Source organism: Fusarium proliferatum (assembly GCF_900067095.1).
Source record: "Fusarium proliferatum ET1 genome assembly, contig: FPRO_scaffold016, whole genome shotgun sequence".
Taxonomy (NCBI): Eukaryota; Fungi; Ascomycota; class Sordariomycetes; order Hypocreales; family Nectriaceae; genus Fusarium; species Fusarium proliferatum.
The window spans coordinates 434,698-457,170 of NW_022194805.1; the positions used below are offsets into that span (position 1 = coordinate 434,698).

At 47.9% G+C, this 22,473-nt stretch overlaps 13 protein-coding genes and 1 non-coding gene across 14 annotated transcripts; 6 read left to right on the forward strand and 8 right to left on the reverse strand.

Annotated features, from left to right (window-relative positions):
- Positions 1-34: 34 nt before the first annotated feature.
- On the forward strand, positions 35-1,090 carry FPRO_08929 (uncharacterized protein; the record flags this gene model as incomplete). The annotated part of the gene is made up of 2 exons (XM_031224588.1): positions 35-215; positions 267-1,090. 2 exons carry the CDS (start codon positions 35-37, stop codon positions 1,088-1,090), a joined length of 1,005 nt encoding a protein of 334 aa, XP_031089832.1.
- A 93-nt stretch (positions 1,091-1,183) lies between these two features.
- On the reverse strand, positions 1,184-2,101 carry FPRO_08928 (related to alcohol dehydrogenase homolog Bli-4; the record flags this gene model as incomplete). The annotated part of the gene is made up of 1 exon (XM_031224589.1): positions 1,184-2,101. The coding sequence occupies one exon, from the start codon at positions 2,099-2,101 to the stop codon at positions 1,184-1,186; it is 918 nt and encodes a 305-aa protein (XP_031089833.1).
- Positions 2,102-2,647: 546 nt separating this feature from the next.
- On the forward strand, positions 2,648-4,159 carry FPRO_08927 (uncharacterized protein; the record flags this gene model as incomplete). Its single annotated transcript, XM_031224590.1, has 3 exons — positions 2,648-2,996; positions 3,050-3,461; positions 3,508-4,159. The coding sequence occupies 3 exons, from the start codon at positions 2,648-2,650 to the stop codon at positions 4,157-4,159; spliced, it is 1,413 nt and encodes a 470-aa protein (XP_031089834.1).
- A 297-nt stretch (positions 4,160-4,456) lies between these two features.
- Positions 4,457-4,831, forward strand: FPRO_08926 (uncharacterized protein; the record flags this gene model as incomplete). Its single annotated transcript, XM_031224591.1, has 1 exon — positions 4,457-4,831. One exon carries the CDS (start codon positions 4,457-4,459, stop codon positions 4,829-4,831), a length of 375 nt encoding a protein of 124 aa, XP_031089835.1.
- Positions 4,832-5,206: 375 nt separating this feature from the next.
- FPRO_08925 (uncharacterized protein) lies at positions 5,207-5,845 on the reverse strand (the record flags this gene model as incomplete). Its single annotated transcript, XM_031224593.1, has 2 exons — positions 5,207-5,408; positions 5,460-5,845. 2 exons carry the CDS (start codon positions 5,843-5,845, stop codon positions 5,207-5,209), a joined length of 588 nt encoding a protein of 195 aa, XP_031089836.1.
- Positions 5,846-6,564: 719 nt separating this feature from the next.
- On the reverse strand, positions 6,565-7,278 carry FPRO_08924 (uncharacterized protein; the record flags this gene model as incomplete). The annotated part of the gene is made up of 1 exon (XM_031224594.1): positions 6,565-7,278. The coding sequence occupies one exon, from the start codon at positions 7,276-7,278 to the stop codon at positions 6,565-6,567; it is 714 nt and encodes a 237-aa protein (XP_031089837.1).
- A 515-nt stretch (positions 7,279-7,793) lies between these two features.
- Positions 7,794-7,877, forward strand: tRNA. Its single transcript is given in 2 exon segments — positions 7,794-7,831; positions 7,842-7,877. It is a non-coding gene; the product is annotated as a tRNA-Asn (tRNA).
- Positions 7,878-8,366: 489 nt separating this feature from the next.
- On the forward strand, positions 8,367-9,720 carry FPRO_08923 (uncharacterized protein; the record flags this gene model as incomplete). The annotated part of the gene is made up of 4 exons (XM_031224595.1): positions 8,367-8,529; positions 8,583-8,599; positions 8,662-8,778; positions 8,845-9,720. The coding sequence occupies 4 exons, from the start codon at positions 8,367-8,369 to the stop codon at positions 9,718-9,720; spliced, it is 1,173 nt and encodes a 390-aa protein (XP_031089838.1).
- Positions 9,721-9,969: 249 nt separating this feature from the next.
- Positions 9,970-11,491, reverse strand: FPRO_08922 (putative beta-succinyl CoA synthetase precursor; the record flags this gene model as incomplete). The annotated part of the gene is made up of 6 exons (XM_031224596.1): positions 9,970-10,056; positions 10,105-10,226; positions 10,283-11,146; positions 11,204-11,276; positions 11,326-11,394; positions 11,450-11,491. The coding sequence occupies 6 exons, from the start codon at positions 11,489-11,491 to the stop codon at positions 9,970-9,972; spliced, it is 1,257 nt and encodes a 418-aa protein (XP_031089839.1).
- Positions 11,492-11,895: 404 nt separating this feature from the next.
- On the reverse strand, positions 11,896-14,412 carry FPRO_08921 (uncharacterized protein; the record flags this gene model as incomplete). The annotated part of the gene is made up of 1 exon (XM_031224597.1): positions 11,896-14,412. The coding sequence occupies one exon, from the start codon at positions 14,410-14,412 to the stop codon at positions 11,896-11,898; it is 2,517 nt and encodes an 838-aa protein (XP_031089840.1).
- Positions 14,413-15,704: 1,292 nt separating this feature from the next.
- On the reverse strand, positions 15,705-17,019 carry FPRO_08920 (uncharacterized protein; the record flags this gene model as incomplete). The annotated part of the gene is made up of 5 exons (XM_031224598.1): positions 15,705-16,030; positions 16,092-16,156; positions 16,202-16,319; positions 16,367-16,733; positions 16,867-17,019. The coding sequence occupies 5 exons, from the start codon at positions 17,017-17,019 to the stop codon at positions 15,705-15,707; spliced, it is 1,029 nt and encodes a 342-aa protein (XP_031089841.1).
- An 846-nt stretch (positions 17,020-17,865) lies between these two features.
- Positions 17,866-19,329, reverse strand: FPRO_08919 (uncharacterized protein; the record flags this gene model as incomplete). The annotated part of the gene is made up of 1 exon (XM_031224599.1): positions 17,866-19,329. One exon carries the CDS (start codon positions 19,327-19,329, stop codon positions 17,866-17,868), a length of 1,464 nt encoding a protein of 487 aa, XP_031089842.1.
- A 300-nt stretch (positions 19,330-19,629) lies between these two features.
- Positions 19,630-21,352, reverse strand: FPRO_08918 (uncharacterized protein; the record flags this gene model as incomplete). The annotated part of the gene is made up of 2 exons (XM_031224600.1): positions 19,630-21,266; positions 21,319-21,352. The coding sequence occupies 2 exons, from the start codon at positions 21,350-21,352 to the stop codon at positions 19,630-19,632; spliced, it is 1,671 nt and encodes a 556-aa protein (XP_031089843.1).
- Positions 21,353-21,775: 423 nt separating this feature from the next.
- Positions 21,776-22,291, forward strand: FPRO_08917 (uncharacterized protein; the record flags this gene model as incomplete). The annotated part of the gene is made up of 1 exon (XM_031224601.1): positions 21,776-22,291. The coding sequence occupies one exon, from the start codon at positions 21,776-21,778 to the stop codon at positions 22,289-22,291; it is 516 nt and encodes a 171-aa protein (XP_031089844.1).
- Positions 22,292-22,473: the final 182 nt, after the last annotated feature.

A 22,473-nucleotide genomic window follows, 5' to 3' on the forward strand; every position in this document is an offset into this window, starting at 1 on the left:
CAACTCGAATCTGACATGCTTCAATGAGACAATTATGCCCAACCACGTCCATCTTCAAGCCATGAGCGATACAATGAAAGACAGTTCGGCCAATGAGAATGACACAGTCTCTCGAAAGCGGACGAGTAGCAGGGATAGTGACGCTCCACCAGCGAAGCGTCGCGTTCTTACTACCGCGCGGAGAGAGCAGAATCGCCAGGCGCAAAAAGCATATCGTATGTTGCGTTTCTATACGTATAATAGTTGTAACTGACAAGATCGTGTAGGAGAGCGACAGAAACAAGAGAGGATACAACTGAAGCAGGAAAGGGCTCAAGCGAAAGCTACTTGCGGACAGCGCCTGAGACCTCTTCTAAAACGAGAGGATCTTTCACCAGTAGACTCTTCTGAGCAGCAGAGCTCAATCGAGGAGATATCCTTGTGCGATGAGAGTCTCTTGGAACCCGTCGAAACTTCTGCCAAAAAGCTTGAACCCAAATTTCCGGATCTTTACATGAACATGCTTCAATTCTCACCAGCAGCCATCTTCACATCATGCCTCACCAACGCGCTCTCCCTCGGCCTCGACCCATCCGTCATCGCAAACTGCAGTGTGGAACACATATCTCCCTTCTATCAGCCCAACCTCTCATCCACTCTCAACCACACAGCTCTCATACAAGCAGGCTCAAATATCCTCTCAACCTTTGACAACACCAGTATCCCCATTCATCTCCGCCCAACAATGGCGCAGATCTTAATCCCGCATCACACAAGCCTCGATCTCATTCCTATTCCATTTCTGCGTGAGCGAGCAATAATGCTATCAGCTGCAATGCCGCATGTATTTAATAACTGGGAACTTAAACTGGATATTTATGAACGAGGCGGGTTGACGATATGGCGATTGAAGCATGAGAAGGGTGAAAATGTGAGGGATACATATCCACCTTGGGATATGAAGAGCTGGGAGGCTGCGCCGTGGTTTATGAAGAAATGGTGCATGCTTATGGGGAGGGAGTATGATAAGATGCACAATCAGAGTATCGGATGGCAGGTTGTCAGGGACATGATAAGTTCGAGGGATATACAGCGATTGACAACTAGTTAATTCTAGAAAGGCTGTTGCGTGTTGGCTATGGCAGATTGGGAAATAAATAGTAAAGAACTTAATCGTACAGACAAAGCACATCATAGAAGATGTTTACTCCAGAACCGTGGCCAACTCCCTCTCAGTCCATTCCCAGAGCTTCTCTGCCAACTCATCATCTCTCCCCTCTTCCGTCGCCAAACCATGCTTCCCAACCGGCTCATAGTACTCTCCACTGATGACACCATTCCCAACCGATGCCCAAAGCTGATTCCTAGCACCCTTTGAAACAGGCGTGATCAACATGCACCTCACTACTGCATATAAGTACCAAACCATCCCCGTCGCCTTCACCAATAACTCTGTGTTCACGAGACCAGGATCGATTGCGGATACCGTGAGGCGCGGATACTTTTTGGCTAGCTGCCGTGCCCAAAGGATGTTGGCAAGCTTGCTTTGGTAGTAGCACTGATAAAGACCAATTGACTCACCGTCGGTCTTGAGGGTGTCATAGTTGATGCCGCCTTTGTTTAGATAGACGTGTCCATGGGATGCAAGAGACACAACTCTTACGTCTGAACCGGGTATACGGGTTGTTTTTTCGAGGAGCGGAATGAGTAATTTCGTGAGCAGCGCATGACCCATATGGTTCGTCCCAAACTGAATCTCATAACCGTCTGCAGTACGATCAAGAGGAACAAACATGGTGCCTGCGTTAAGCATCAAGGTATCAAGTCTTTCACATTCCGAAAGTACGATCCTCGCTGCTTCTTTTACGGAAGCGAATGAGCAAAGATCGAGAGGGAGGAGTCTTATTGACGCGGACGGGACAGCGTGCTGGATGTCTTGAGCTGCGATTTGTGCCTTTTGTAGGTTGCGGGCGCAGAGATAGATGCACGAGGGATTTTGGTGGGCGAACTGGAGGACAGATTCTTTGCCCAGACCGGCGGTGGCGCCTGTAACGAGGATGACTTTTCCCTTGAGAGAGGGCATGTCTTTGGGGTTGAAGTCTTGTTCTTTGGACCAGAACATTGTGTTAATAAGAGTGGGCAGGCAGGGGACTGATTGGAAGAATGAAAGCAACGGAAGACTTGGATTGAAGGTAGTTGCTCATAAAGCTCAAGCAAAGATACATCATACAGCAGAGGATGCCGTCCTTATTTATACAAGATCTAGCTATATTATAGATCCATATTGATTTGAAGTCTGAGCTTTCACCAGAATTCAAAAATAATAAGAGGCTTAGATACCAGAGTCTACTCCTATATGGGAAAATGGTACGGCCTTGGCGCGGCAGTCAGTCTATTAATGCTTGTCACTAACAGACTGAACTGAATTGCCGACTGCCAACCTGACGCTAAGCCACATTTGCTGCTGAACAGGCTCCAATCACGATTCAGAAAAAGTCCTCTAAACCCTTTCGAGCAAATGGTACGGAAGAACTACGGGGAAACTTATACCCAGAAGTGCTTACTCTTAACATGGATCAAGACCGAATAGCTTCAGAAACAAAGCATGTGATTAGTGAAGCCACCGACTCTTGGAGGAGATTCGTCTCAACGACCCAGTTTATGCAATATGGCCACTTTTGTAATTACCACGTCTTCCGGAAAGCCTGACAGGGATACCATGAGAAAGATTCGCAGCCATGCGATGCGTGGAAGGAATACACGAGCGGACAGACTAGCTCGGGCCCAAGGACGCATGAATCCCGATAAGAGCCTGGAACGTACTATGGAAACTGGTAGGAGTGCATCTTCCATATCAGTACCCTGTACTGGCTCAACGGCAGAACCGTGTAATGGCCAGAAACCAGGCAAGGATAATCTGTCAACAATGAATATTCCGCGAAAACTGGCACCAGAGCTTTTGTTGCAGCGGTCAGAACTCGAGCTAAAGCCGTATATGCTGGAGTTGATATATCAAGGTATTCTCACGAACTCTATATCAACGATCCAGAAACTAATGGCATGGTATCAGCTTTCACGACGTCAAAACCCTGCCGATACGCCATAGACATGAAAGTCGCTCACGAATGCGAGTCTCACATCTTCAGTCTCAGCGACATGCACATGCACGAAGTATCTCTCCACTCCATACTCTTCACATCATCAGCATTCAAAGAAGTCTGTCAAGGTCTGGAATTCAGCATACTCACGAGATATCATCTTGGCGAGACACTACGCTGTATACAACACAGTCTCCAGGATAAAAGCAACGCAACGGCCATGGCGACGGTGGGAGCTATCGTTAATTTGGCGTCGGCGGCGTCGACTTTTGGAGATGTTGAGACTGCGAGGAAACATATGGATGGGTTGTGTCGGATTTTTGAACTTCGTGGTGGGGTATCGCCTTTTGGAACTGCAGCGTTGGCAGAAATGAAGTGCCAGAGGTACGTGGCTCCGTTGCTCAGAGTTATGTGTGACTGACGCGCATAGGATTGAGATCTGTCTATCGATGACAGAAGGGCGAAAACCGCGACTCCTCCCCGACATCCAATCTTGCGATTCCTTCATGCCAATATCTGCAATTCATCCCCCTCCAGAGTCCACATTTCTAAATCCCCGAACCTTGACACCAGATCGCCGTCTACTTTCCATCTGGACCGATTTGCAATACTACAGCAGGCTAGCTAATGAAGGCGCACTCACCCCACCAGATCTGTTCCTCTTTATAAGCACAACTCTTCCGCATAGATTACTTCAGCTTTCTTACAATGCCCAATCGACTTGCGAGCTTATGAGGCTTTGTATGCTGGCTTATGTCAAGAGCATTCTTTTTAGTCTTCCTGGGGTTGGGAGGAGAATGTCCTACTTATCTACTAATCTGGAGAGTGCACTTCAGCAGTTTGTGCCCTTGGATCGAGAACACTCGACTTTCTTGCTATGGGCGTTGTTCATTGCTGGGAGTTGTATTTTTGAGGACTTTGAACGAGAGTGGCATCGTCGGGCTATTCAAGAGACATGTGACGTTCTTGGTGTGAGTAGCTGGGTGCAATGCCGGGTGATATTAAACAGCGTGCTGTGGATTGGTGATTTACACGATACGGTGGCACAGGAAGGGTATATAAAGGTCTTTGGCGCTACATAAACAACCCGTCAAAGAATCAAGTTGATGTACCTCTACCCGAATTGACATGTACATGGTATAATTTCCAGTTCGAGTGAGTCGCCTTCATGTTAGAATGAGATGATGTTTTAGCCTGAAGCGCTTTGTCTGCTTACGTGAGACGAATGATAGGATCGCTGGCATTTAGTGCTGACGCGCAAAGCCGACGGAGTTACTCTCTCATCTCCGCCATTCCCCTTCAAGTAATTTTTATCTCCTACCAAATTACATTTAAAACACCAAGCAATCCTCTCTTTCACCATCAACCAAGAATTCATCATGTCCTTCATCTATCTCAACCGCGCAACACACGTCGTGTCTCTCATCCCCGCCCTCTTCGGCATCAATCTCCTCACGCGCCCCGAAGCAACCCTCCAATCGTTCCAGTACCCCATCCCCACAGACCCTCAAGCTCAAAAGCTTGTTCGTGGCCTTGCACGTATCTACGGATGTCGAAATCTTGTTGTCAGCTTTTTGTTCTTCAACATTAGTCTCACTGGGGATAAGAAGCTTATGAGCTTCGGATATCTTGGGGCGCTGGCCATGTGTATTACTGATGGGCTTGTCGCGAGGAATGTAGTTGGGCATGGGGAGTGGCAGCATTGGTCGTTTGCGCCGCTTTGTATTGGGCTGTTGATAGGGTTGAACTGGTGATTGGAAGAGTCTCGTTAGACGTACCCAAAATGGATGGTGGATCTACCGCTACTGGCTTCGAGACGGCTCGCAATATCTTTATATCCCAAAGGATAATCTTTATACTCCTGAAAATATCTGTTCATTTGTTTCACGAAATTCAATACACCAAGGACTTCTTACACATGCATATAATAAGATCAATTCTACGTCTAGGACTTCAAGTACCCAGGCCATACAGCTCTATCTCATGAATGCCAATCCATTGAGTCATTGCTGCAAACTGCTCCTTCTTGTTCTATCCAGTCAAAATCCTGTGCTGCCTGAGCACAGTTCTTATAACCCAATACCAACCATGCCTTATTAGGCACAGCTTCTTGAACACCTAGAACAACCCTAATCCTCCAGCAAATCCAATTCTTCGAGTCCCTGGTCCTCCTCAGGGATAGGATCAAAACCATCAAGGTACTCTCCCACTCGACTCTCATGCTCCTCCCAATTCGCTTCGCTATCAGAAGTAATAGTGAATTCCTCTCCCAAGATGTCAGCTAGTCCTTCAACGCAGGCCTTTTCGTCATTTGGTAGATCCTGCACCCAGCTTAAGACAGTCTTCTCAAGGAAATGGATGTTGGCGGTCTCGTCTTCTCACTCAGTAGGATATTCTTTCTCTCCTTCGCGTTCTTTATACAGGTCCTGCAACATCCACATAAAGCTGTACTGGAGCTTGTCCACCTCCCAGTCTCTGGGCCCGTCAGGGTAGAAGAATACTATATCAGTAGCGAGAGTGGAAATTCTCCTGAAGAATTGCCTTGCACGGAGGGCTTTGACTGCGACTGAGGGATGGTCATGTGAACCAAATAGCGACTTCTCGGAGTCAGAAGCCTCGTCGTACCAATTTTCGGGGATGATGACTGGGAGTTTGGTGGTGCCAGACTTGTAGGTTGACTTTGCAGGGGATGATTGGGCTTGAAATGAGGTAGTATGGCTACTGCAGCCAGCTTTGACAGCTTTAACTGAAGGAATAAAACAAGACATTCTAGATGATAAAGTCGTGTATGAAGTGGAAGTAGACTGTAGTTTGACAAAAAGTGTAGTCCTGTTGGTAAGATGTGATATGATGATGTCGGAAAGAATTATTCACGACTGGTAGAACGAGGTATTTATACGTATAAGTTATTCGAACTATCTTTTACCTCGTAGATATTTGTTCATCTCTACAGGCTGTGTGTTCTCACAGAACTGCCACTCTGGTATAATGTCTAAGTTGTGAGCTAAAAGTGTTATTTGCCGCTGAGACCTGTGGCTGAGAGCTTAATCCAGCCGAGAGAAGATAGAACTGCCACTCATTTAAGTATTGTTCTGATTTCTCACAATGAAGATAACGAGTTGGGTTGAACAAGACTGACTAGGTACGTGTTCTTGCGACCAGAGTACTATAACTATTATCACAAGACAGAAGAACAAACTTCAACTCCTTTGTATTGGGCTGTTGATTGGATTGAACTGGTGAACGATATTGAGTATGCGATAGACTTTCCAACTAATTACATGGATATTGGCTCAGAGATGGTTTAGAATGTCCATATGTCAAGATAAACAATCCGTGGTCTTGTTACAAACCTCACTTTACAAATAATCATACACTGGTCAAATACAGATGATGTTCTACTAGCTTTCTATAAGTGCAGTAATAAGATCAATTTATCTCCCTGCGGTATTGGTAACCATGAAACATAACCACTTTTTATGTATCTTTATTCTCTAGATCTATCGCTGCAAATCACTCCTTCGTACTCTACCAAGTGAACGTCCGTCAGCTCCAATTCCTCGAGTCCCTGGTCTTCCTCAGGGACAGGGGCCATATTGTCATCAACGAACTTCTTCACGCGGTCAAGATGTTCCTTGACAACAGCTTCGCTACTAAGATCAATGGCAAAGGACTCTCCCAAGATCGCAGCAAATTCTTCAAGGATGGCTCTATTGTCATCTGGAATATCCTCCGTCCAGGATGCGGCAGTCTCCTCCAAAAAAGAAGCGAAAACGGCCTCATCATCCCATTCAGCAGGCCAGCCTTTCTCTCCTTCGACTCCCTTGTAAACCATGTTTAACATGCATAGAAGACTCCATTGAATCTTTACTGATTCCCAGTTGATGCTGAAGCCGTTGTAGTCTTTATCGAAAGTACGAAGCTTCCTCTCAAATTGTCGTGCGCGTAGGGCTTTGACTGCAATTGAAGGACGCTCAGAAGAGGTAACATCCTCGTCCTCGGGCATTTCAGAGGAGCTATCATCCTGATCCTCAGGAATTTCGGAGGAGATATCATCTCGACCCTCGGGGATCATCAATGTTAGTTGTGGTCTGCTGGACTTGCATGTTGACTCTGTAGGAGAAGATTGAGTCTGAAGCAAGGGAGTAGGGCTGCTGGGATCAGTGCCAGAGCTTGGGATCGAGGTAGTAGGTGAAGACATTTTGGGTAGGGGATCAGATGGAAATTGTTTGTACAGTGGAAGATGATTGTAATTTGCGGTAGTGCAGAGTGTTGAGGATGTGATGGGAGGTGATGGTGTTGGAAAGGATAGTTTACGCCGATAGGATGAAGTATTTATATTAAATGGCTTAATATAATTAACTTCAACATCCGCTGAACAATGGGTTCATTCATTCCCACAGCTTATACACGCTAATGGATTTAGATAACTGTTCGAGAAATGTTCTGACAATCTTTTAATATTGATCATTTGTTGAACCAATATATTATTAATGTAGGCTCTCTCGAGATAGGCAGTTTGAATTATGGCATTCTGCAAGTAAAAGAATTATATATGTTTCTGTTATCTCTACTTGATAAACACCTAAGCGTGCGATGGCACGCCTTGCCACGGCTGTTTCGGTCTCTAGCGACATAAACAATGCTTAGGGTAGGTATAGCCGTCATTAGCATCTATGAGACACGCTAAGTTCTCCAGCACCCAGTTAAAATATTTCCCCTGTGGCTTAGTTGGCTAAAGCGTCCGACTGTTATTAATAGACAATCGGGAGATCGGAAGTTCGAGCCTTCCCGGGGGAGATTGAGTTCATTTCTCTTTTTGCTCTTATTAGCTTTTTACTTCTCTTACACTTGATATCTAGGTATTTTTATTACTTAAACGCGAATGTCGTTTCTTAGTGCATCCGACTTTACCTTTATCTTCTTTGTTTTAGGCTTGCCCTGTTTGCAGGTATTTAGGTCATGTCTATGGTTAGGCTGATGTTCTAAAATCTGGTCTTGACTCTTTCTTCTGTCGATAAAGAGCCCACTAGTACGGAGTAGCTCTGGGAGAATCCCTTCATAGCCTACCTTTAGTCCGAGCTGGCTTAAGGCAGATTGCGGGGTAAAAAGCCGATAACCGCTTACCCGAAGTCACATGACACAGCTTCAGTGAAATCATCATGACCATCGGCAATGCTTTTAGTCTTTCACTTCCGTCCTACAATATACTGTACTATAGCTAGCATAGAGTACTACTGATATCAATCGCACTTTAATAAGATCACCCACCCACCCTCCACCTAAGCAATGGCAGCTCGCCCAACATGGATCAAGGCTGGGAGACTATCTCGGAGCTTCTTGCCCTACAGGGGCATCAAATATCTGTCAACTTCCGTACCAAGGCATCAGAACTACGATACCACCATTGCCAACTTGAACATTGACAAGGATACCAGGGTGATCTATCAAGGTATGGACTCAATTCGCCTGACAGATAACATGGGACTGACCGTCGTCCTGTAGGGTTTACTGGTAAAGCCGTACGTATTCTTGACATTAATATCCCAGCCTTTGAAGGTAACCGACTGAGATAATATGCAAGGCCACGCTTAATGCCAAAGATACCATTGAATATGGCACCAATGTTGTTGGTGGTGTATCCCCCGGCAAAGGCGGCCAAGAGCATTTGGGTCTTCCTGTATTCAATACAGTGAGAGAGGTACACCACCCACGCCGCACTCTTCAAGCATCGCCGTGGAGCCAATTTCATTAACAGCTTTTATAGGCCATGGAACAGGTGAAACCTCATGCGACATCAGTCTTCGTACCAGCACAGTTTGCTGCTACTGCTATCATTGAAGCTATAGAGGCAGAAGTTCCTCTTGTCGTGACCGTGGCTGAGCATATACCCGTACATGATATGATGCGCGTCCACGACGTGCTCAAAACTCAATCTAAAACCCGACTTGTTGGTCCGAACTGCCCCGGTATCATTGCTCCCGAGCAGTGCCGTATTGGTATTATGCCGCATAAGCAGTACAAGAGAGGCCCTATTGGTATAGTCTCCAAGAGCGGAACCCTAAGCTACGAAGCTGTGGGTTCAACATCGAAAGCTGGATTGGGCCAAAGCCTCGTTGTTGGTATGGGGGGAGATATGATGCCGGGTATGTCTCGTGATCTCGATTCTACCACCTTCATGGACGAGCTTCTCTGGCTAAAGGATTTTACTGACATCCAGACTATAGGAACAACACTTGTGGATGCCCTGAAGCTGTTCTTTGATCACCCAGAAACAGAGGGCATTATTGTCATCGGGGAGATCGGTGGGGAGGCAGAGCTCAGAGCTGCTGAAGCCATCAAGGAATACAGGAGAATCATGAGGAATCCAAAGCCGATCATAGCCATGGTCGCTGGTAAGACTGCCCCCGAAGGTCGAACCATGGGCCATGCCGGTGCACTTCTGCAATCAGGAGATATATCCGCTGAAGCCAAAGCGAAGGCTTTGGCAGATAGTGGCGCGGTGGTGGTACCGCATCCCGGGGTTATGGGACATGTTATGAAGGACCTTCTTTCGTCACATACTCACAGACTCCGTAAAGGATTCGGCCCATTAAGTCCTGAAGTGTCTTTCTCGAACCCCACATCGGAGCTACGAGAATAGGAATTAGGAAGTATACAAACTCATTTGTAATCTGCAAGTTCTAAGCGGTTTAATAGTGGGTTTAAGCTGTTTATGGCTTTAGGCCTTGGTATTCAGTTGCCAGAGTGGAAGTGTTGCCAGACAGAGTTTAGGTATGAAGTAATCACATCAATGATGTATACTGATGATTTGAAGTAATCTTCAAGCAACTGAGTCAAATCTTTCCATGGAATAGCAAAATATAATCTCGGCATATAAAAGAAGACTAAGTTATGAGGACTTGGAAAGCTGCACGGCCTTCTTTGCTGCTTCTCCAAACTCAGACTCAACATGGAATCCGAGGTCGGCTTCCTCGAGCTATTAGAATATTAGCAACGAACCTGCAAGCAGATAATTCAGACGAACAATTTTCAATCCCTCAGCTGAATTGGTCCCCTGCAGCCGGACTACGAGCGGCACACGCATTGTACCGAGCTCTTTGGTAGCGCCAATAATCGAGTCAGCAATCATATCGCATTTAATAATGCCTGCAACACGTCAGCTCGCACAAACCTAGCTTCGAGATATAGTATCTCTCCCTTACCTCCATAGATGTTAACAAGGATCACCTTGACCCGCTCATCTCGAAGAATAATCTCAAATGCCTTTTGCATAGTTTCCTTGGTGGCCTGGCCGCCCGCATCAAGAAAATTCGCACTTGCGCCGCCATGATGGGCAATAGCATCATTGGTAGCCATGGCAAGACCTGCACCGTTGACTACATTACCAATATTCCCTTCCATCTTGATATATACCAACCCATACTTCTGTGCCTCGATCTCCTCGGGGATTTCTGCTTGGATATCTCGCTCGGCGAACAGGTCGGGCTGGCGGCGCTGCGAAGCATCATCAATCATAAATTTGGCATCAAGGCATTTGAAATTAGCTTCGCCGGTGCGCGCTAGAGGGTTGATTTCCAGAAGCGTGGCGTCCTTGCTCACAAAGAGGTCCCAAAGACGGGTTAGGATAGCCCCAAGCTTTTCTGCCTCGGCAGGACTCGCACCGACACCTGTGCCGAGACGTTTCAGAAGATCTGGTGTGATACCTTCAGCGTAGTCAAAGTGGAAGCTTCTCAAGCTACCGCCCTCGCCCTTAGCCGTATCTTCAATGTCGACACCGCCACTTCTTGAGATGAGCACAACGGGGGAGTACCGCTCGCGATCGAGGGCTATGGCGAGATACCATTCCTCGTCGCATTCTTCAAACTCTGCCACCAACACCTTTTCGACAAGGATACCGTCCCCTGAAGTCTGCTTGGTTCTAAGGCGATGTCCAAGCATTTGAGAGGATATATGTTCCCCCTCTTCCGGGAGCTTTGCGATTTTGACACCGCCGCGGAACCCATTGTCGAATGTTCCCTTGCCTCTACCGCCCTTGAGAATTTGAGATTTGATGACGCATTTTCCACCTACAGGACGGAAAGTCAGCATACTAGATTGATGGGTAAGAAAGGAGATAACTCTACCATATTGACGCATGATCTCCGGCACCTCGGCAGCCGTAGTAGCTACTTTTCCATTCTGCACTGGGATGCCGAACTTGGTGGATCAGCCTCGTTGTCGCCTGCTTTGCTACCCATAAACTTACTTCTCTCAAAAGTTGCTTAGATTGATGCTCTTGCAGACTAAGACCTCGGCGCTGATATTTCGTAGGGAACTGAGCAAGGTCAGCGAATTACAGAATTCCTTACATTACTGCTGTGGATTCTCACTTTGGGCTGCCAAAGCCTTCGTGCAATGTGTCGTGCTGCCATTGTGAGAGGGTATTATTAGTTCCGTTCCGCGAGCGACACAAATGGTATAATGGGAAGTAAATTTGCGGAAGTTAATGCTTGAAGAGGTTCAAGTCGCCATTACTCATGAATGACGCGGACGGATGGAAGTCTCATGGCTTGCAACCCCTCCAAAAATCAAGTAGCCTATCGGCTATACCGGCTTCTTGGCTGCTTACCCCGCAAACTTAAGACTAGCCCTGGAACATCACTTTCATCAGTCATGGATGGGTATACTACGGATGCAGACTTTACTGTAACCAAGATACGCAGGTAGCTAGGCGCTAGATGGACCTTTAGATATTCCAATCGATAAAGACATACCAAGAACAGTAATAGTCATCAAACAACTTATCCGTGTCTAACTGGTGTTCAAGATGGCCCTCCTACTCTATCTCGAAAAGCTTCCTATCCCATCCAGGCAACCCCAAACATTTAACCTCACTCCCCTCAAGAGCAATTTGAACAATGCCTAATCTCTGATGGAGCACTTTGTCTCGTCTCCTCCAACCCTTGCTTCTTCTGGCGAGCACAAGACAATATCCGTAAGACCCAAGCCGGCCAAGCCAGACGCATACATAATCACCGCCACTCCCTAACCTTCCCTCCCAAGTGTCGTCGCTAGTGTTGGGGTCGGCACCGTCAAGCGTGACATCCAAGGCCTGGAGGCACTCAGTGAAGACGTGATTGGGAATGACTTGAGCAGACATCACCAGGATACGCGGGTGATCCTTAGCAGGACCATGGGCCCTGTTTAGTTGCACAATATCATCCAAGCTGATGTTGCTGGCGCCCTTGTCGCCATCTCGAAACATCACATCGCATGTGACGTCACTCAGCAGCCCATGGCCGCCGGTCTCGAAACTTGAGGGAAACTCCTTCATGCCCTCCCAAGCAGCCCATGACCACGAGGGAAAGTCCGTTCTGCGATGGCAAGGTGGGTTATGGACCCAGCCCCAGTTACCTTTAGGCTTCCCGTCACCCCCGTGATTCCAGGCCAGACCCGTCGTGAAGAAACGGACTGCGTCCGTGTGCCTGACGGCGAGGGTTGCAGGGACTGGAACTCCCCAAGTGTGGCAGAGAGGGGTTGCTATGGCGTCCTGGAAGTGTTCCAACATGCCCACAAATGCATGCAACGAGTCGGAGGGGTCGGTAAGTATCCGCTTACTATACGCCCTCACGGCCTGGAGATAGGGGAGTAGGCCATGCTGAATGTAGGCTTCGATATCATCGCTTTCGCTCGACGGCGGATTGGGCTGGTATGCGTGGATTTGCGGGTTTTCTTGCAGGATTTCTCGCAACAGTGCCTCCTTCCTCGCCTCGGCATTGGAGCCGTAGATGGTAAGAAGCGACAAACTCGGATTGTTACTGAGACAAGCTTCCGGCGAGTGTAAGATGCGCTCGCATGCGTGTCCCAGATTACATTCAAAGTACAGCTGGTCTTCGAGAAAGACGAGCCGTCTACGGCTTAGAAATGCTTCTTCGAATGTCCATCCGCGCGATGCCCACGTCGAGGAGGGGATACTCTTCGAGGGTAAGAGTGGTACCACCCGAACTGTGACACTACCGACCTTGAGGGTGGGTGGGTGTCTCCTTGGCCGTTCGCCTACACCCGGGAGGCCGTAATTCGCGTCTTTGCCAGCGGCGGCGACTATGGTAAAGTCGGCGTTGCCATAGATCCGTCGCATCTGCTTGATCTGGGCTCGTTTCTTGAGGGGGTTCTCTTGGTCGATGCAGTATTGGTCGACCCAGAGATATCGCCGTCCTAAAGCCGTAGTTACCTGGATAGCGTCGAAGATAGTATGCGCTACCTGATCCAGACGGGGACCGAGAGCGATGGATGAAGGAGGTGGTGGATTCAGACCGTCCTCAACCTGTCCTTTGGCCGGTTTTGTCGTCCCCCACACGTAACTGAGAGCTATATACTCGAAACTAGATCCGCCAAGCTGGAACGGGGCCACATCGATGGTCCCGAGTCTCTTACCGGGGCATTTCGAGCCGCATGCGTGGCTTGTATGGCCGTACCGGCAAATCTGGCTCTCGACGCAGTCTACCAGCGTGAGTGTCTCCGGAAAGCCCTGGTTGCTTAATGAGCACGAGAGTGTGTGTTCCTGTTGGCAGCGTTCTAGCCATTCGAGCACTCGCGGTGGCTCGAATCTATCCGAGGTGTCCCTGACCACGATAGGCTGCGCCCTAGATGGGATTGTCTCCATATCTTGGTCCACACACAGGGCAATGAATGTCCCCAGATCCTCTAGCATTTTCTTCTCGTCCCAAGGTTTCTCAAAGACGTTCCTACGCAGAAGAGCCTTCACTGCCACACAAATCGTGTCGCCGGCACCCGGCGGCCCAGCCGAATCACTATAGTGTGACCTAGGCCCTCGGATAATGTTCAGGGTCAGTGGAGTCTGCTTCACGAGGGAAAAGGTGACCATCTCCAGATAGCCTTGAGGAGTGACTTGAGGAGTGAAATTAGTAGCTGGGGACAAGCGCTGTCTGTAGGTGTAGAAAAGCAGCGGACATAGTTTGCAGCCGTCCTGCAATCGGTACCGAATGCGAGGATTCGGTGAAACCTCGAACGTCAGAGTTGGGCTTCTGACAGACATGGTAATCAATTCGGCGCAGCCTGGACATAGCCCATTGATGTCAAGACCATGTCGTGGTTCCGAATGGTCGTCCCCATGCTCGGGGAGCCACGATAGCCACGGCGGTCGCAGAGGTTTTGAAGCGAACGAGATTTCAGCCCCCCGAAAGGAATCTGGAGGAGGGTCTTCGGAGGATGGCTCGGAGGCTTGAGTTTCGGGGGATGGTCGTGGATCAGGTATGATTGGTGCAGAGTTCATCCCTCGTTCACTTTCCGCAGCGCTATGGCCGTTCTGGGGCCGATTGCATCCCGGAATCATTTCTTTCTTGAACATCTACATTAATCAGGAAGGAAGCGCCTCCGACAAAGGATAACAGGCACTGTGCGCTTAAAAACAGCGGCGCTCGTTTTATAGTTGGAGTTGGTGAAGGCTCGAATGTCTTCTGGTGGCCGAGGAATCTTTGGATTCAGGAAAGGCTGGCGCGTCTATAGCCGTATTGCAAGTCGGTGCGTTGAAAGTCACACTAGGCCTTCTTGCAACCTGGGCACCTGCTCCCACAAAAATGTTTGGCCCATATGTTTTGAGAATGATGCAACCAGCTAGGCGGCGTTGTTGGTTCTAATTTGGGGGTTGACGTGTCATACGATACATCAACGATCACTTTTGGTGGTGAACCCAGTGTTATAGTGTTTCTGTATATAGATTTCAGGTTGCTCCCTGTAGTTTAGAGTAACTGGGAGCATTATAAGGACTTTAGCACACTATTGGATGGTAAGATGGTTATGGCCGCCGGCATGGGCCTAGGTCCAGCTGGCCTGAGCCAACAAGGAGGCCTGGTGGGCGGCTATCAATGCCAATTATCAAAGCCTGCATAACAGGCTGTCACAATGTTTCAGACTCTTGCCATCTGACCACCAAGCTGAACCTATCCACTCAAGCCAAGGCGTTTTCCAGACCCAGGCAAGGCATTATCCAGGCTTAGGACGCATGTGCAGCTGAACTTGCTCAACCCCAGTCTGGAACAAGGTATTGGTCACTTACCCCGCTCTAGACAAACATGTTGTTATACTTTGGCAGCCTGCTTCTCAATCAGCCTCCCAGATGCAGGGAGCCACGTCTTTCACGCTGGGGGCGAAAGCTACTCTTTTTGATTGGCCGAGTTATGTATGCATCGCCCCCACGATTATCACATCAAAACCGATTTTGCGAGGGCCAAATTTTCACAGCCTGATTTTCGACGCGCCTGCTGACGTCTCTTGATAAACCAGGCTGGCGGCTACTGAAGCCTGGACCTACCGCGAACTTTTACATGTTGATTGTATAAAAGAATTCACGATCACTGTCTGCAAATGCTCGACGCCTTTCATCGCAGGCCAGGACATCGTGAAAGATAAGAAGTGGTGTGAGCTGGGGAAACGGTATAAAGCGCATAACCAAATGCAGTGGTCCTTAGCCAGAGTAAGTTCGGCCCGTTCCCCTCGAACTCGTATACTTGCCATCTTTCTAGGGCGAGAATGTATCTACGAAGGAACCCATCTTGTAAAGCTTCTACATGCTCTACAACGGCCAATTTGACGGCGAATAGGACATAGAGCCCTTTCAGTGCGATATTAACTCTGTCTATTGACATCAAATAGACCTATATCATTCTGCCTTGCTGATGCTATCCGTGACGGTAGGCTAAAGTCTCGTAGGGCGTCTTCGGTCAGCATATTTGTACCTTCTTCTGTGTTATAGCTTGGCATTGTGTTGTTTGTCGAGGCTCTCTTATCTACAGTACTGATTATACGAAGAGTCCGTAGCGGTCGATTCGAGATTTGATTCGGCGTTCGACGGTAGACACGCAACACAAGTATGCGCATGACGGGGATTGATGCTGCCATGATGGTGACTGCGCACTCGGTAGTACTCCATATAATGATTCCAACTCGGTCCACTGCGAGGTATACCAATCAGTGCTTTGCAACCAGAGAATGATAGCCAATCCAGCGACTTACGAGTTCGATTCTTACTGCTGAGGCCAAGCATTTTGTAGCATTTCGCAGCAGCGGCGGCGGCGGCACTGGAGTATCATTAGTATAAGCATAGGAAGGTCCTGGAGACTGACAAGATGCCAAAGGTCAAAGCAATCCCAACGCCAATTTTCTCTCGGGTCCGCATAGAGAGTTTCCAAATGATAGTCCAGGCAATGACACAGAGTATAAGGTCAACTAAGCCTGAGAAAGCTACCTGCAATTAATATGACGTAATTCAAGGCAAGGCAAAGACTTACCCCCAGCAAAGATATTATAGTATGTTGCAACCATAGGATTCCAACACGCTCCAGGCAAACTTGAATGCCAGACCTTTCTGGCGGGTGTACACTTCACAAACGAGAACACAATGACCAAGTTCATGGCGATGTTCGTCGCGATGATGAGAAACCATAGAAACCAGCTCGTCCAGCCATCAACCAGTCGTATCAGTGTCAGGGCGAATGACGTTTTGCTCCATGCTGCAGATAGAACTCCGAATATGCCGAATATTGTTCCAGTAAGAGCGATTGTCGGTACGACAGCTGGATCAACCTCTGACTGGTCCTTGCCGAAACCGAGGGTGACGTTGAAGATGACGAGACCAGTGCCGATCACGAGGCAGATCTGGCGAGACGCGTGATGTTAGCTCAACTCGACGAGTTTAGCTGCAGATGAACAATAACTGTTTGAATCGCGTCGCTATGACGGATCTCACAGATCTTGAGCCCAAAGTCAACAGAGAATGACTGGTACTCACCCACGCCGCAATCAAGATATAATCATCCCACCAAAACCCCCGACGCCGAATGACCTTGCAATACAACCTGAGACCCAAAAACAAACCCGCCAAAACAGTCAGCGACACACAAACCGCGATTATCGTTGCGCCGAGACCCGTAGGCGACGTCATCAGGGAGCGGGACGCATTCGCTGCCTCCCAGTGTATTTTCTTCACGACATGGGAATGGGGAAAAAAGAAGGTGAATGTTGCAAGAAAGGGAGGGCGGAGGAATTGAGATGAAGTGTCATCTGTACAGTACGAGAGGTCCGAGCCCCTTTTGCTTTTTGCGCCTCCCCGGAAACAGGCGGACCAACGGATTTAATGATCGGCGGCACTTCTGCTGGGCGTGACATTACACTGTGGGCTAGTGGCTTATGGCGCTCGGTAGTGCACTTCGTCACGTACCCAACAATTGTTACGGCTGAGCGCGTTTAATTGTCGCTCCAGGTTACCTCAGGTCATGATTCTCCCTTGTATAATGAATTGCTTCAAACCTGCGCATTCTGAGCTGAAGGAGAAATAAACAGAGTGCGCATCGAGCCGAGATTCACTCATGGGCGACAACGTCTCACTGGGTACGAGTCAGTCTCAGTGCATTGCAGCCACTGTCACGTAGCTAACCTTGGCTAGAAACTCAAAAATCGAGCCGCCTATGAGCAACTCCCCGAATGTCCTGGGCATTACTGATTGGCTGCTGGTCTGTGTACTAAAGAGCATCCCCGATCGAAGCCACAAGCTTATCGTCGCGGTGCGGTACCCGGTTCCCGTAGAGATTTACTATTACTAAAAAGCAATAGAAGCGCGCTACAGACCACTAATTTTCATGTCTCTCATTTTGATCCCGTCTTCCAAAAATACCGCGTTATTCATGTGATTGGAGATCCTAAAAGCACGATACGACAACTCGCCACAGACCCCTGGTGATAATTTAGCAGCTTATCCAAGCCTATTGCCCCCAGGCCATCCAAAATAGCCTCACAATAGTCCATCCAGCTGGACAACCCAAGTCCTAAACCGTGTCTCAACACCACAACCAACAAATCTCTCTTCAAAAGCCTCCCCGCGCACCTTCATATCTGACAATTTCACCTGTTGCTCCTTATCCCAGTCATCATCCCCGCTATTACGCAAAGGCATCATGCACCAGATAGGAGCATCAACTTGAACCCTCTTCAGGTTCGGAAACTCGCCAGAAAGAACTCGTTGTGCTAGCAAGGTACTATCATACATAAGCCCATATCTAGCCCATCTGTCCAAGAGGATGGTCAAGGTCTGAACTGTCTGTGGCAGGAAATCGACGAGGTATGTTTCTTGCTCAATGCCATCTTCCTCTCCGTTGTCTTGGATGCAGTAGCACAAGGGGTCGACTTCGAGAGTATTTAGACTTGTAAACTGCTTGATCTGCTGGGGCCTTATGGGTTTGGGTTGCGAAAAGCCAAGCCGATTAGGTACTGACCTGCTGTCGAAGTTCAGGCTGAGGTGCTGCAATGTCTTTTCCGTTTTTGGGCTAAGGAATCCGAGTAACTGTGCAGGTGAGATTTCGGATCCAGCATCAGTATGCCAGTAGCCACTGCCAACACTGACAAACTTGAACGTCTTAAGATTCTGAGCCGCCCCGAGAATCCGCTCGAGTGCACGAGTTTGCCAATTATCTGTAAAGAACGGCCAACCCAGGATCTGGATCTCCGCGATGTTCGCCACACCAGCGCAGAATTCCTGTATGTTCGACTCGCTATTCTGATTAGCGTGTCTCTCGGTCGCAGGACCTCGGAATATCAGTGTTCGAAGACGAGGTGCACCACGCAGAAGAAGGATTGGCTCGGGATCACAAAGGCTGAACTGGATGCATTGAGTCTTGTCGATGTCAAGATGTCGAAGCTTCGGGAACATATCTTTATGCTTACGATTCTCCAAAATGGAATATAGAATTTCGAAATGCCTCGGATGCCCGAAAAGTTGATCGTCTGCGATTTGTATCTTCAGGCGTTCTATGTCAGAGCATAACGCCATAGAGAGACACATTTCTGCGTCGACAACAGAGAATTGCGTCCTTTCGATCCATTCGCGACTGAGTGATAGTCTATTAGCAAATCTCGCGAGAACAACGGGGTCCGTCATTATAGATGAGCTTTTGGGTGTCGATAGTGGCAAGCATAGATGCTTCACCATATGCACCAAATCTGGCTGGTGGTCCAGGACTCGGAAGATATAAGTCGACGGAAGATGAGGGCTGAGACTGTGGAATTGGATCGGCCTTGCAATTGAGCGAAAGTATCTGCATGTTTGCGTCAAGGCCAATAAGGCTTTGGTGTTTGCTGCATTGTCTTCACTGTCGACGTCGTTGCTGCAATGAGAGCAGAGCCGAGAGAAAATATCACCGAGAAGCTCTGGAGGTACAATACTAGTAATTGCCGGTTTGCCGACTCGAGCTGCATCCATGATGAGATTCCATGTAATGGAGTGTTGAAAAGAGCTGTGTTCGTAGAAGCGGGGTTATAGCCTGCTTACTCCTCGATATTTCAGGCAGAAATTCTGCGCCACCTCAAGACATAGTCCACTATTGGTCAGATGCCAAGTAGCTGTCTGTAAGCCCTAAGACATAATAATGATCTTAATTATAGATAAGGTATTTAGTAGCTATCTTAAGAATGTACATATCTTGGAAATACAAGTATCTTGAGATAAAACAGTTCTGAAGTTAAAGAGTTTATTAGTTCTCATCCATTGCTCCTAACCTACCTACAGCTTAGCTACAACTTTAGAGTCTCTGACTACTATGTTCCCACTAGTACTGGAAGCCGGATCTTGTAGCTTGCGCCTTAAGATCTTACCAGCCGGGCTCTTTGGTATTGTAGACACAAGCTCAATCTCCCTAAGCCACTTGTGTCGCGCCTTTTCCTTCCTAACATACTCAAAAATCCCTTTTGCAGCTTCCACCGGCCTTAGGTCTTGAGAAGACTTGAGAACAACAAACGCTTTGGGTCTTTCACCTGCCCGTTCATCAGGAACACCGCACACTGCAACATCATCGACGTGAGGATGTCCGAGAAGAAGGCCCGCGAGCTCTGCTGGAGCAACACCAATGCCTTTAACCTTGATTATCTCCTTCAACCTGTCAGTGATGGCCAGCATCCCGTCATGATCGAAGTAGCCTATATCACCGGTATGTAAGAAGCCGTCCTTGTCGAATGTGCTTTCGGTTGCCTCGAGGTTATCAAGATAACCCATGGCCATTTGTGGCCCACGAGCCCAAATCTCACCTGCCTTGCCAACTTCACAGTCTTCACCAGTATCGATATCCACAATTCGCACCTCTGTTGATCCTACCAGCATACCGACTCGATCGCCATATTTATAAGCATAATTGGAAGGGGGATGCGATGTAATCGTCGAGCACGACTCGGTCATACCATAGCCCTGCTTAAACCCGGTCCCAGGGAAAGCCTTCTCAAGAAGACTCAAAATCTCTCGAGACAGAGGGGCTGCGCCGGATGAGAATCGTTCAACATGAGATAGATCATACTTCGACACAAGCTCCGGTTCTCGTACTAGTCTGATCAATATCGGAGGAACGATGATAAGTTCTCTGATCTTGTTTTCAGAGGCAGTCTTGAGTAATGAGTCCAGGGTGAACTTGGCTAAGACGTAGACATTGGCGTTTAGGTGTATGGGTAGGTGTAGTTGATGTATTATACCTGAAATGTGATGGAATGGTAAGGCTGCCAGAATTCGATTGTGATTAGGGAGCGTGATATCAGCTGTTTGGATGCATTGGGCGATAATGTTGGCGTGGGAGATCATGACTGCCTTTGGAAGGCCGGTAGTACCGCTGCTGAAACAGAGAAAAGCACAAATATCCCGGTTCGACTTTCCGTCCGCTATTTCGAAGGCAGGTGCCTCGGCGAGAGTCTTTGAGCTTTTGAGTATACCTTGGATGCTCGTAGCGCCTTGCCTGAAACCTTCGAGCAACAAGACATTCTCTGGCGCAATCCCGGCCTTTTTGGCTGCAGCGCTGGCTGTATCAAAGTTATCAACCGTCGCAAAAATGACTTTAGCTTTGCTAGTTTTCAGACTGTAATAACACTCATCAACGGTGTACTCGGGTGATATACCGCAAGCTACTGCTCCAACGCGAACGGCAGCAAGTGTGGCTACAGGGTACCAAATGGAGTTTTTCGCAAATACAACAACAGTGTCATTTTCACTGATGTTATAGTTGGTAACAAGAGCAGATGATAAAGTTGTTGCATAGTCTTTGAGAGATTTGAAGCTGATGTGCTCTTTGGTGAGAGCATCAGTGAAGCCTGGGGCATCACTATCAGAAGACGGAGGCTTGGACTCCAGAAGCCAAGACCAAAGCGTCTGCTTGGGGGAGACTATAGAACTAATGTCAATGCTAGACATATAAGAATGAGGAAAATCATTTACATGAGATCGTGGGGTTCTGCGACTGGTAAATCATGATGCTTGGCTAGACCCTGAAGTAGTGTTGTATTTCTGAGTGCGTATTAAAAGACAAGTATTTGGGCTATTTTAAGAATACCAAAACTACCAGTAGACGGAGAATGTCTAGAGCCGAGGTTGTCGTCTAGCGACTTAGCTTTTAACTCATTGCAGTAGAGCTACCTCAAAATGTGAATCCCTCGGCGCGGCACCTGCAATTATAGTTAGTGGAGAATGAGGAGATTCTGACTCGCAAAATTGACTCCGAATTATTGTAGTGTATGGACCCCGCCTTGTATTTAGAACGCCGGCTCTTGCATTACCGACCGTGACTTATACGGGCAAAGACCGTCTCAAACTCACAGGACTCAAATGAGAAATTATTGACACTACTGCATACTCTATCCGCCCATTCTACAAGATACTTATTGCCTATCAGACAATGCAAGCCTTACCGAGGACGATTGCTGTTATCCACACTCCATACTGGAACGCATCAGAACAAGATGAACTGCAGAACGTCTCTGTACCAGCAATTATTTACTTCCCAAGATCAGACAAGAAGGGCTATGCTACCAACGACTCATCACGTCGCCAAAACAGAGAATCTCAGTCAAAAGTACATCACAGCTACAATAAGCAACTTCCTTCCCACTCAGAGGCAAACCGACCAGAACAATCGCCCAAGTCTGTATTCTCAAGCCCTTCAATCACATGCAACTTTAACATGACGGATTTCGAACGCTTCCTGCTCAGTGACACTGGCAAAGAAGCACAGCAAAATAAATATTCTTACTACACTGTCCCCCAGTCTACTTCAGAACGCAATTCAAGTCCAAAAAAGAGAAGGAGAGTGGATGGTCTGAAGATGGCAGAGCGGGAGCTTCGCGAGTATGAGCGCTGGGTTTTTGGCACTTGGGAAAATATATTTTCTGGATCCTATTCATATTCTGGGTAAATAATAGAGAAATGGATGAGCCTCTGCATTAAACAACCCCTTTTCAATTGTAACATAATTCTCAATCTACGCACTTGACTGCCTCCTGTCAGATTGATCTTCAGGCTGCGAACACGGGTGGTGAATGAGAAAACGATGTCGCCCCCATATGAGTTTTTATTTACCCTCAATCAAATGCCTTC